Source organism: Protomyctophum parallelum, assembly GCF_964188405.1.
Source record: "Protomyctophum parallelum genome assembly, chromosome: 1".
Lineage (NCBI taxonomy): Eukaryota > Metazoa > Chordata > Actinopteri > Myctophiformes > Myctophidae > Protomyctophum > Protomyctophum parallelum.
This window is the reverse complement of record NC_139697.1, coordinates 55087689-55100202: the sequence shown is the minus strand read 5'-3', so window position 1 is coordinate 55100202 and position 12514 is coordinate 55087689. Positions and strand designations below refer to the sequence as shown.

Below are 12514 nucleotides of genomic sequence, written 5' to 3'. Positions count from 1 at the left end.
AACACCTGGGGGTCTATTAGAGTGATGTTAACTCCATACTAAACACCTGGGGGTCTATTAGAGTGATGTTAACTCCATACTAAACACCTGGGGGTCTATTAGAGTAATGTTAACTCCATACTAAACACCTGGGGGTCTATTAGAGTAATGTTAACTCCATACTAAACACCTGGGGGTCTATTAGAGTGATGTTAACTCCATACTAAACACCTGGGGGTCTGTTAGAGTAATGTTAACTCCATACTAAACACCTGGGGGTCTGTTAGAGTAATGTTAACTACATACTAAACACCTGGGGGTCTATTAGAGTGATGTTAACTCCATACTAAACACCTGGGGTCTATTAGAGTAATGTTAACTCCATACAGAACACCTGGGGGTCTATTAGAATAATGTTAACTCCATACTAAACACCTGGGGGTCTATTAGAGTAATGTTAACTCCATACTAAACACCTGGGGGTCTGTTAGAGTAATGTTAACTCCATACTAAACACCTGGGGGTCTATTAGAGTAACTGTTGTTTGCTGTGTATGCAATGTAAAAATGCCCAAGTCACACAAAGTGAGTTAGGCGGCAACGTAAAAATGCTCAAATCACACAAGTGACTTAGGCAGATCATCATTTTTGAAGATTGTGAGCTTTGTGATTGGCTGAGGACATAGGCGATGATCCAGAACGATGCAGCAGCCCCAGGAGATCACCTGTATGCAGAAATCTCAATTTCGCCAAAAAATGACTTAGGCATTTATCCTATGAGGCTAACGATATTAGAGATCCGATCAGAGACCTATGACATACACAGTCAGTAATATCATAACAGCATCACCAATACACTGTAATGCAACGATTAGTTGTGGCAATAAATAATGCTAAAAGACTGCTTTGAATTGTTTTAATCATACTGATATTTTTTGAATTATAGAATCACATATAATTTACAATTTAGGCATTTTGCAACGCACACTTATCCAGAGTCCAGACAGACCAACACATGAGAAATCAGAGTAAGTGGCACGAACCTTAGTATTTGTCAAAACATGGCTCTAACATTCTTAGCATTTGTGGTCAGGCAAAAACGAATCTAAATGATAAAACATTAACCAGCTATATCATAGAATATAACTACTAGCATCTATCAAAACTAGGCTATATTTTTATCCATGATCTATCTTGTATGTTTCTTTTATTCATTTTTCAGTAATAACTTCCCTTAACTTCCCTTAAAATATTTGCCATATTAAAACTGTCCCATTACTATAATACTGATTAATAATTGATACTGAATAACTAATAATTGAACTACATTTTATAACTAGTAGTAGCCTGCAATTTGGTATCGCAGTGTTTGTTTTGTAGTACTTTGTGAGACCTGTGAAAGGTGCTATATAAATATGTACTTACTTATTATTGTGTAATTCAATGGTGACAGTCACATTGCTCCATAGTAGTAACTCTCAAACTGAAACTACAGAAATGTATTGCATCATAGAGAGTAGGGATGCACCCAATGAGAAATTCTTGGCCGAATATAGGAAATGGTTTGTAGCTGTATCTTTAATTGTTACATAATAATGGCAAAAGACATGATTACATGTTCTGTATCATCATGACCATGGTCTGCTAATTGGTTTTCAGGTGTGACGTTGGTTATTTCACCTAGGATCAACAATGGCCTTCAGCAAGGGATATCGAATTTACCACAAGTTGGACCCACCCCCCTACAGTGTCATAGTGGAAACCAGGAACAGAGATGAATGTCTCATGTTTGAATCAGGAGCCGTTGCCGTTCTGTGTAAGTCACTTTGATTGGTTGGACTGCCACAGTGTTTGTATAGTAGATTCAAAACACATTGGCTTCCTTGATGAGATTTGAGGGGTGTTCCATTTCACACAGTCCTACACAAAAACTGAACACAACAGGAAAACATACACTTTTTGTATTCTGATCAGCGGTATGGCTTTAATCTTTCCACAGACTAGTATGAAACTATTAATAATGCAGTTCTACTGTATATATGTACTTGAAAAGGTTTGAGAATACTGCTCTATAGAGATACTCAGTGAATGCTGCTGCCTAGGTGGAAGTGGAAGAGTGGTAGTTAGTCGTTACTGTCCTACAACAAGTAAAATGTCACAAGTTCAGTCCCAACTACAGCCGATGCCATGTGGACTGTCCTGCCATAGAGTACTTAGGCAAGGCACTGCCACTGAGCTGTTAACATGCTTGCTTATTGTGAGTTGCTAGTACTGATTCAAGATAGACGGATAACAGATAAAATATGTATCTGTTGGACTAGTATCGCAGTGATGGACTGGACAAGCATCTAAAGCATGATCTGATTCTGATCTATTCCATTTCCTCTTCTGACTTATAGCGGCAGCAGAGAAGGAAGCAATTAAAACCACATACACCAAGATGATCGATGCCTATGGGATTCTGGGCGTCCTTCGTCTTAACCTGGGTAAGTCACTAAAACCTCTCCTGCTTACCTGCAGTACACTGCGATGAGGGGAAGATACGCCACAGACCCCACAAGAAGAGCCTAGGCTATGACATGACCACCTTGTTCCACGAAGGCCCCTTTGACTGCTTACCAGTAAGCTGCTTTCTCCTGCCCTCCACGTGACCTTAAAGGGACTTGGTTATCACAGCAGGGAGAACGCCGTCCAAAAGATTACAGCTCTCTCTCTGAGATCTGGCTGGCCTGTATTTTCCAAATATTATATAGGAAAGAAATAATTTATAGGACAAACAGCAAAGCTGTATCAACCATTACAAGTTTAAAAAATAAAAATATAGTCTGGTTGGTCGCTTTATTGTCATGTGTACATGCAGGCATGTAGTTAGAAATTCAGATGTATTTGAAACATTGTACAATAATAGACAGACAAGACATACAGTAATAGACAAGTTAAAAAAGTCACACTTTAAGTTTATCAGTGGTTGGCATTCAGTGCTGAAACCTGCCAATGGGTAAAGCAATACACTCATTCAGTCTGGATAATCCTATCAGTTTGCCTGAAGCTTCTCGCAGGTTTTCTAGTCAATAGAATGGAGTTCTAAACCAACAATTTAGCTTGTTGATTTAACAACACAATGCAGTCTTGTCTTCATGTGTGGCCTTCCCATACCATGAAAGGAAGGAGAATTAGGATACTTTCAACCATAGACCGCAGCTTGAAAGAGATTATGCACTATATCCGAAAAAATATTATCTAGAGGCAGTTTCATTTATGTGCGGGAACTCCTTCATTTTGGTAAAGCCTGAGAGACATCTTAGAAAAGCTGGGACATTATTGTTTGTATCATGCAAATATGGGCTTGAGCACCTCCTGTGTTTCTCCCCGGCAGGAGACTCCATGCTTCACAGTCTTGTGGTGGTGACGGGGTGCAGCTCAGTGGGGAAAGTCCAGGACTCTGAGGTGTTTCGGGTCACACAGACGGATTTTGTGTCCCTGAAGAATGACCCGGGAGACGAGGACCGCATCTCTGAGGTGCGGAAGGTGTTGAACTCTGGACACTTCTACTTCGCCTGGTCTTCCACCGGGGTCAGCATGGACCTGAGTCTCAATGCTCACCGCAGAATCCTAGAGGACATGACAGACAACCGCTTCTTTTGGTAGGAAGCACCATGGCTTTTTTCATTTTAGGTTCTGCTATTGTTTTTTTGGTATATTTTTTTCTTTAGAAAGGAATTGTCACTGTCAATTAGATTGACATTTTGGAGACAGGAAGGAGAAATTGGATTTGGAGAGACGGAATGACACCGTCAAAACTGGAATGTTGAGATTTGTGCTTATGTGGTATGCAGTTTGTTTTGGTCAGAATATGTTGATTTCATGCGTCACATTTTAATCATGAAGCTGGCTGAAAAGTCTGATTGAATTTCATAGATAAGCCTGCTTAAGCTGTAGGTGTGTGGGCTGATTGATTTGTGGTTTTGTTGTATTGTCATTGTTTGTCCTGTCTTTCTTGATTTTTAAACCATCTCACTGTTGACTGAACAGGAACCAGTCTCTTCACCTGCACCTGAAGCACTATGGGGTGAACTGTGATGACTGGCTGCTGAGGCTGATGTGTGGAGGGGTGGAGATTAGGACCATCTACGCAGGACACAAGCAGGCCAAGGCCTGCATCATCGCTCGCCTCAGCTCAGAGAGGGCGGGCACCAGGTTCAACGTGCGGGGAACCAATGACGATGGACAGGTAGCCAACTTCGTAGAAACGGAACAGGTGGGTCAGACCTCTACACGCGGTTCCTGTTTTATGTAGTACTGTCCTCTCTTACTTTTTTAAACGGCACTGTGATTGGGGGGGGGGGGGGGGGGCAAATGTGTATGTTGTTTTCTAATTAAATAAATGTATCGGTCGGGTTGGAGGCAGCATTAATATGCAGCCATAGATCAATTACGATTGTCCCCAGATAAGCATTGCCACCTGTCTGCTTCCAACAGGTGATTTTCCTGGATGATAAAGTCTCGTCATTCATCCAGATCCGTGGATCCATTCCTTTGTTCTGGGAACAGCCTGGAATTCAGGTAATGAGAAAATACTTAACAGTGCGATCACTTAATCGCTTAAATGATTAATTAGAATGATGTGCATTACAAAACACTTTGTTAATATAGTGTAGTACTCATTATACAACAATAAATATGTTGCAGCGGAGGCTTGTTCATTAATTTAGTCTTGAACCCTAGCGTCCCTGTTATGGGTCGTCATAGCCATAGCTGAGAATTGAAAAATATATTGGAAAAAAGCCAATCTACACACAGTGTTCCATTGGAATATGAGCTTGTATACTGTATATAGGGCTTAAGTGTTTAAAACATCTTCAACGTGTATATATACATATATACAGATGCACAAATGGATCGTACAGAGCATTCATCAGCTATTTCAAAACGTTTCTAAAAGGAGACCTGAATGTTATCTAAGAAATGTTTGGCATGTCGATGTGTGCCTGTTTAGGCTGTGTAAACAATGGTCTGCATTGCTTAGGGCAGGGTACCGTAGGTGCAGGAAACATGCAGGAAATGGGCCAGTGGCTATCAGCACCACTGTGTCTCTGCTAGAAGTAGTCGTTCCAAACACTTAGCCCTCGTTTTAACAACCTGTTTGTTCATGCTGTGTGTTCAGAAAAAGTCCATTAAGGGTGTTTTGTTGCACCTGAATGAGAACCGACACCCTAAGCCTAAAGGAACGGATGAGAACCCCCACCTGGTATAACAAATCCCATATTTATATTGTTCTTTGCTCTGCAACTCTGCTGGTGATGGCTTCTCATACTGCCAGAAACGGATCCCCCTCTGTGCTTTGCCAAAGGTCAATGGGGGTCAAGGTCAAAGCTCTCTGTCACCCAATTCCCAAATGACTTTTCACTTTCACAAATACCTACCTCCCTCCTCCAAATTGCTCAACCACATTCAATACAATTCTGGTGGCGGTGTGCGTGTAAATTACCCACTCCTGTTGTGAGTCCTGTTAGTCGGCCCCACTTTCTCCTGGCATGGCACAGACTGGTTGGAACACACCTGATAATGGGAGAGGGTGACACTAGACGTAGCATTTGGTAAAGGGCCTTTTCTCTGTTTTCCTCAGCTCCCAGACTTCATGGGTCAGGTAGGAGTCAGAATTATTCTAGTTTAGATTTTAGAATTTGATATAGTAGCATAGTTTAAATCTTTTGTTCAATTCAGTCTTAATTTCCCCTGAGTGGGCTTGCTCATTTCAGTTTAGTTAAAATGTAATTATTATAATATTTGGCAGGGCCCATATTTAAGAAATCCAGAATAGTTATTACAATACTGTAGCTATTGGCTCACAATCATGTAGTCTCGATAAACAATGCTCCTCGGGAGAAGACATACAGTACACACTATTGTCTCAGTTACAGTAACTTGAATATTTCAGTTAACTGTTTAGTTTCAGTTAAATATCTTTTCACACCTAGTAGTATTAGTTTAGTGTAGCATTAGTTTAGTTTAGTTTTCGTTAACGATAATAACTTTGGTGAGAGCCAGGTCGTAAAGCATCCCCCTAAAGGCTCATTCATAGTCTGGACGTTCGGTGGTGAGCTGAAATAACGTTGAGCGGTGGTGAGTAGAAACAGAGAGAAGGGCTGGGGCAGTGGCGGTGGTTTGCTCTTCACCGCGCCTCGTGACGTCTGTTGTAGTTCGGTGGTCACCTCACCACCGAAAATCCAGACTATGAATAACGCTTAACAAACCCCTTATTTCCCTGAATCATTTATACCATTGAGTTTCTGTAAGTGTGGACTTGTGCTTTTCACAGGTATCCACTATACTGCTGGCTTCTATTCTAGATGTCTAGATTGGCAGTATTTTAAGTAATGAGGTGCACCAGGTGAAGTGAATGCATAACTAATTAGTAGAAAAGAATACTAGAAGTAGTGTTGAACTCCAGGATCAGAGTTTAGTACCACAGGCCCAACGTGTGTTTTAAGACCTGTTCTGTCCTTCAGGCCTTTTGGGTTAGGTCTCTAAACACACAACAGTAGACTTGGGGGGGATGTTTTCAGATAGGGAACAGCAGCTCTTCTGCTTTCACAGTATTGTTCTCTAGTCCCTAAAAACCCTCACCACTAGTCGCTCCATAATGGTAGGATTATTTTTCTCCTCTCCGTCTGTCCATTTCTGGTTGAGTAGGTTGTGAAGCCTGCAGTCTGTTGGTTTTCTGTGCTCAACAGAACGGCCTGTACCTGATGTGAATGGATTTACAAATTAAACCTCATTAGACTACAGTAGCTGCCAAAGTAGCTGGGGAAGACACGCAGCAAAGGTCGTCGGGATCTGGACTCGAACCCACGACACGGTGTCAAGCTGGATTACCAGCCTAGGTGCCTGGACCGCTCTGCCGGCCCAGGCCGCATAGAATTATTTGACACAGCTGAAGATCATGGCCATAAAAAATGATGACGTAAAGAACAATGCAGTCATAAAATCCTGTGAATGCTCTAAAAGATAAGTTGCATTGGCAGATATAAAATGGCCTGGGTCATTCTGTCAATTAGCAGTAGGGTTGGGTAATATTGATATTAGATCGATATTGTGATATGAGTCTAGATCATCTGGGTGTTTGAATATTGTAATATTGTGATCTATTGCATACCTTGCATTTCTTGGTTTTAATCACATAAGCACTATTTTTATACCTTTTTTTATGGCAAAAATACCTGATCTACAAGCTCACAATGCACCACATAACATATTGTGAACTTGAAGATGGACTTGTCTTGCTATTTTAGAAACATTTTGGAAAATGTGCGGCAATAGAATTATACACATTGTCACGATATCGATATAGAGGTATTTCGTCGAAAATATCATTTGATTTTGTCCATATTGCCCAGCCCTAAGTTAAGTGTTAGCCTCTCCATTGTCAGAAACGTGATCTGTAGCATCGTTAGCTAGCTCAGCACCTCATGAAGAATGGCTCGGCAGAGTTTGGCTGTAACCTGAGCAGAAGTCATCCTGGGAAGTTATTAAATATGCATGGAACAGACCTGGGGGGGGGGGGGGGGGGCAAAATGGCAGCAGCATGGAGCTAAATGTCTGGCTCTTGAAAGAACAGGTCTGGCTACTGTAGCTTATATACAGTACTTAACTCTATACTCTTACTCCAGCCAATGAATACAAATCAGGTTGAGAGAGAGAGAGAGAAAGATACAGTAGGAGTGTGAGATGCAGAGAGACATACAGTGAGAGGATGATGCAAGGAGAGCCCAGCTGGACAGGAGTACTATTTTGACACTCCAGGCCACAAGAACACACCTTGCCCACTTGGGCTAGTAAAATGAATGCCATTTAAAAGAAGAAGAACACCTACGTTCACATTATTTTCCTGTGGTACTGGTGTTTTCAAGAATTGTCTGGTTCATTACAACAAAGCGTTCTGGGGGGTAAATTCTTGACTGTTATTTGTCAAATATAATGTTCCTGGCCCAGTAGCTACAGTGGTGAGAGGGTGAGATGCAGAGAGAGACATGAACCCAAACACTGAAATAACATGGATTGGCAAAACTACTAGAAACCTTACACTGAAATCCTCCCTATGGACCGAGACGGAGGTGCGCCGTGTCTGACGAACTTGAGCCACGAGAGACACCACGAGTGCGTTGAAGCGTGCAAGTTGCCGTGTCGAACGTTGCGAAGTTCGGTAGAGCCGACTCAGCCCCGTCCGAGTTGTAACCCAATAGCACAGAATCGTAATTAACGTCAAACCCGATCTCACCCAAAATAAAAAAATTGCACGCATTGGCAATTCCGTCCATACAGTACTATTGAAAGCCACACCTTCTTCTGGGTCAAAACAGTAGTAGACTAGTAGTATAATATGTACAGATTTAGGTGTTTTCTGGGCGAGTGGGCGTGTATGTATGGAATTGCCAATCCGTGCTATTTCACCGTGTTTGGGTGAGACATGCAGTGTAAGGAGGTAAGATGCAGAGAGACATACAGTTGGAGAGGGTGAGATGCAGAGAGAGATAGGTGTACAGTGAGAGAGAGGGAGAAACAGAGACATGCAGTGTGAGGGGTGGGATGCAGAGGCGTGCAATTCGAAAGGGTGATATGCAGAGAGAGATAGAGTGTGTGTGTGTGTGTGTGTGTGTGTGTGTGTGTGTGTGTGTGTGTGAGAGACACACAGTGTGAGGGGGTAAGATGCAGAGAGAGGCGTACAGTTAAGCCAAATTCCAATACCCAACATTTCGGCCACCTGCTCACTCACACTCGGTCACTCCAGCATGGTGGTGTTACTGTGAAATTGGTGACCTGCAGAAATATGTGACAATCGTGTAGACAATCATATAATGTCAGTGTCTGAATGTAATTCTTTGTTTATTAGCAGAGCTAATCTAGCGCTATGGGCCACGTATTTAAATACCTCCTTGTGAAGTCCACAATATATTCACAAATTTCGGCAGGTCACCAATTTCACCATAACACCACACACCTTGCTGGAGTGACTGAGTGAGTGAGCGAGTGGCCGAGATATTGGGTTATGGAATTTGACTATCGTATAGATTAGAACCTCCGAAGGTGACAGAAATATTCCCATAGGAACTGCAGTGATGATGATAATGATGATGGTTGGAAAAACAAAATGGATGCTTGTTGTTTATGGCCCATCTAACCTGATTGACCGAGAGGGACAGTAGAGGGATGCAGACGGTTAATGTATGACTTTCAGCTGAAAACAACATAGGTCACTGTTAGAGTGAAGGGAAGAAAGGGAGGTGTGTGTGTGTATGATGGCACAGACTAGAGGAAGGACAGACTCAAGTAGAGACCTGCCCTTTCTTTGTTCTGGGAAATACGCAGTGAGCCGGCCCCACCCCAAGGCCTGTTGGTTTCATTATCACCAAGCTCAAAATATTTGGGAAAATGTTTGTGTGTTATTCTTTTTACTAGCAAGAAACTTTTTCACAAATATATTTATGTTTGATATATTTTAGGTACATTCCCTCCCACTCTTTGAGTATATTTTCTCCACTACATGTCTGTCTTTTTCCGTATGGGTAGGGTGGTTGCGTACTGTACGTATGTGTGCGCATGCTTGCAACACCGTGGCCCTGAGTCCTGACTTGACCGATGTGCTCAGAAGATGACCTGAGATCAGATTCATACGAGGTTTCCGCCGGACACACACTGGTCTGATGAACCCATTCTGACCTGAGATCAGATTTTAAAAATGTCAGTCGTTTTTTTCAAAAATAGCAGACCTACAAGCTCGTATCGCGCCACTCGGTGGCGCGATATGAGCTTGTAGATCTGCTATTTTTCAATAGCTAAAGCACGACATGATGCCAACACCAAAATGGGTGCCCGGTCAGAATGGGTTAAGAGAGATGTAGAGTTGTTCGATACCAATACCAGTATCAGAAAATCTGCCTAAAATGCTGATATCGGTGAGTGAGTATGCCAGTCCGATACCATATAATTTGACACATGATATGTCATTTACAGTCATCAATTATTTTGTATTTTGAATGCTTCAGTTGATGTAGCACTACTGTTTACATTATCTTTTTACTAACTTGTAGCTGCAGTTTAACCATTATTAATGGGATTTTAATTTATTCCTAGATCAGTGGTTCTCAGACTTATTAATATTAAGGACCCCCATAACTATTTGTACACTCAGAGTATCTGTAAGGGTACATTTGGAGCCCCCACTATGAGAGCTACTGTCCTAGATGTTTGTTTATCTTTCATGACACACTGGTATCGGATCGGCACTCTGTATCTCGGTATCAGGAAGGACAAAATGGTATCGGGTACATCTCATAAGAGATCAATAAAGCAAACGCACTGTCATTGCTTTATTGATCTCTTAATTGGCTTTTCCCCCCAGATCAGCTACCTACAGTATAAAGAAACGGGTGTCGGATAGGACAATCAGACATCTGTCTCCCTACTGTCTTTGTCTCTGTGTGGTTAGACGTTCCATTGCTGCCCCCCCCCCCTGTTTGTTGCTTTTGGTCACCTGAAACGACTTCTGTTATGAAGGTCTGTGTTCCTCCGACATGCAAATCCTGTCCAAAATGCGTCCTAAATCAATCCTTAATTTTCTTTGGGTCACCACACCAGATTCTTTGTCCCGCTGCAATATGTGTGTGTGTGTGTGTGTGTGTGTGTGTGTGTGTGTGTGTGTGTGTGTGTGTGTGTGTGTGTGTGTGTGTGTGTGTGTGTGTGTGTGTGTGTGTGTGTGTGTGTGTGTGTGTGTGTGTGTGTGTGTGTGTGTGTGTGTGTGTGTGTGTGTGCTTGCGTGTGTTGAAAAGAGAGAAAAGAGTGAAGAACACCATTGTGACTTCTCTGTTTGTCTCTCTGTCCATGTCATGTTCCTCCTGCAGGTTGGCTCTCATCGTGTCAAGCTGTCCCGTGGCTTTGAGGCCAATGCACCAGCGTTTGAAAGGTAATTACCAATGTATGTGTCTGTTTTGCACCTCGCGGCGGGGAGAAACGGCAGTATAAATCAGAGCGATAAACAGTGAGTGCACTGCAAAGTGGCGCTGTTCTGCCAGCTACCTCTTGATCTTATAACGTCACGTGTGTGTGTGTGTGTGTGTGTGTGTGTGTGTGTGTGTGTGTGTGTGTGTGTGTGTGTGTGTGTGTGTGTGTGTGTGTGTGTGTGTGTGTGTGTGTGTGTGTGTGTGTGTGTGTGTGTGTGTGTGTGTGTGTGTGTGTGTGCGTATTTCCATCTGCTTTGACTGCCCTTCAACAGAAAGCTACTGTATCCTAGCCTTGCATAGCCAGCCTTCATCACCAGGCTATAACCAACCAGAGCCCAGTATTCAAATATGAGGCGGACATTGCAACAAAAATAAATCTAATACTGAGAAGGACATAACTAATATCAATGCAGTGAACTGTATCCTACTTGGATAATAAATAGTAGAATAGATAATAAACTGTGACCTAAACTGCTTGAGAGAGAATCCCAGTAGTCTGTGTATTTGTGTAGGATAGGATTGCATGACTATGGCTACAATTTTAATCCAGATTGTTTTGTTTAATATCATAATAATCACGCTCATTGTGCTTCTTTATACGATGAGATTATTGTGTTTGTGAGCCTGGTGGCTGGAGAGATGAGTTGTACAATGTTTTGGTATTTGTGTAGGATAGGATTGCATGATTATGGCTCCAATTTTAATCCAGATTATTTTGTTTAAAATCATAATAATCACACTCATTGTGCTTCTTTATACTATGAGATTATTGTGTTTGTGAACGGAGAGATGCGTTGTACAATGTTTTGGGTATCTACGCTTGTGTAATGGTGAGGAGAGGTGCGTGCAACCACTGACCAAATATTACTGCCAAGTTTTATAATTGCATGATTTTCAATTACTTGGGATTTAATTGTGCAGCAGTAGCTCAGAGGAGGTTTATACTAGTTGAGAACACAAGGGATTACAACACAATTCAGGCATTTAGCAAACACTTTTATGCAAAGTGACTTGCTTTGTTTGCAAAAAGTCAACAAATGAGGGCACAGTATGTTCTCATGTAAATAGAGTGCAAAGATAAACAAACAATTGTGGAAAAGTGCTATTAAGTAACTACTAGGATAGCAGGTAAACATCAAACCTAGAATAACACTAGCTGAATAATATTCTAGCATTTGTGGACAAGCAAACAGTATGTCTATCTAAATAACTTACATAATATTATGTGAACATGTAACCAACCTATATCTGTATACTATAACTAGTATCTATCAAAAATAGGCAACAAGAAGTGATAAAATTGCTTTTATCATCCTCACCCCGGTACAGTGGAAACTAGATAAAGTGCCAATCGGCAGAGGTCTCCACCAGGATTCTTCCTCAGCCTAGTGGGAATATGCGTGCACAGTTGGCCTCTAGGGAGTTGGCATACAAAGTTATCCACAGATCCGTGCAGTCAGAGGTAAAAACACTTTTGGGCCAGTTATAGCACCACCTTGAGGCTGAGTTGAAATTGTTCATGTGGCATTTCGTCCTCGG

The 12514-nt window shown here is 41.9% G+C and overlaps 1 protein-coding gene across 4 annotated transcripts in view; it reads left to right on the top strand.

The window, feature by feature from the left end:
* The window catches only part of synj1 (synaptojanin 1), a 44804-nt gene that overhangs the window by 2781 nt on the left and 29509 nt on the right, over nt 1-12514 (top strand). For 2 of the 4 annotated variants that reach the window (XM_083775468.1, XM_083775467.1), the window contains 7 exons: nt 1638-1794; nt 2378-2464; nt 3355-3622; nt 4011-4236; nt 4458-4541; nt 5143-5226; nt 10877-10938. In XM_083775468.1, the coding sequence (XP_083631594.1) occupies nt 1671-1794; nt 2378-2464; nt 3355-3622; nt 4011-4236; nt 4458-4541; nt 5143-5226; nt 10877-10938 (935 nt within the window). In that variant the 5' untranslated portion in view covers nt 1638-1670. The remainder of the gene's footprint in view (nt 1-1637; nt 1795-2377; nt 2465-3354; nt 3623-4010; nt 4237-4457; nt 4542-5142; nt 5227-10876; nt 10939-12514) is intronic. The other 2 variants (XM_083775470.1, XM_083775469.1) reach the window with 1 other exon arrangement.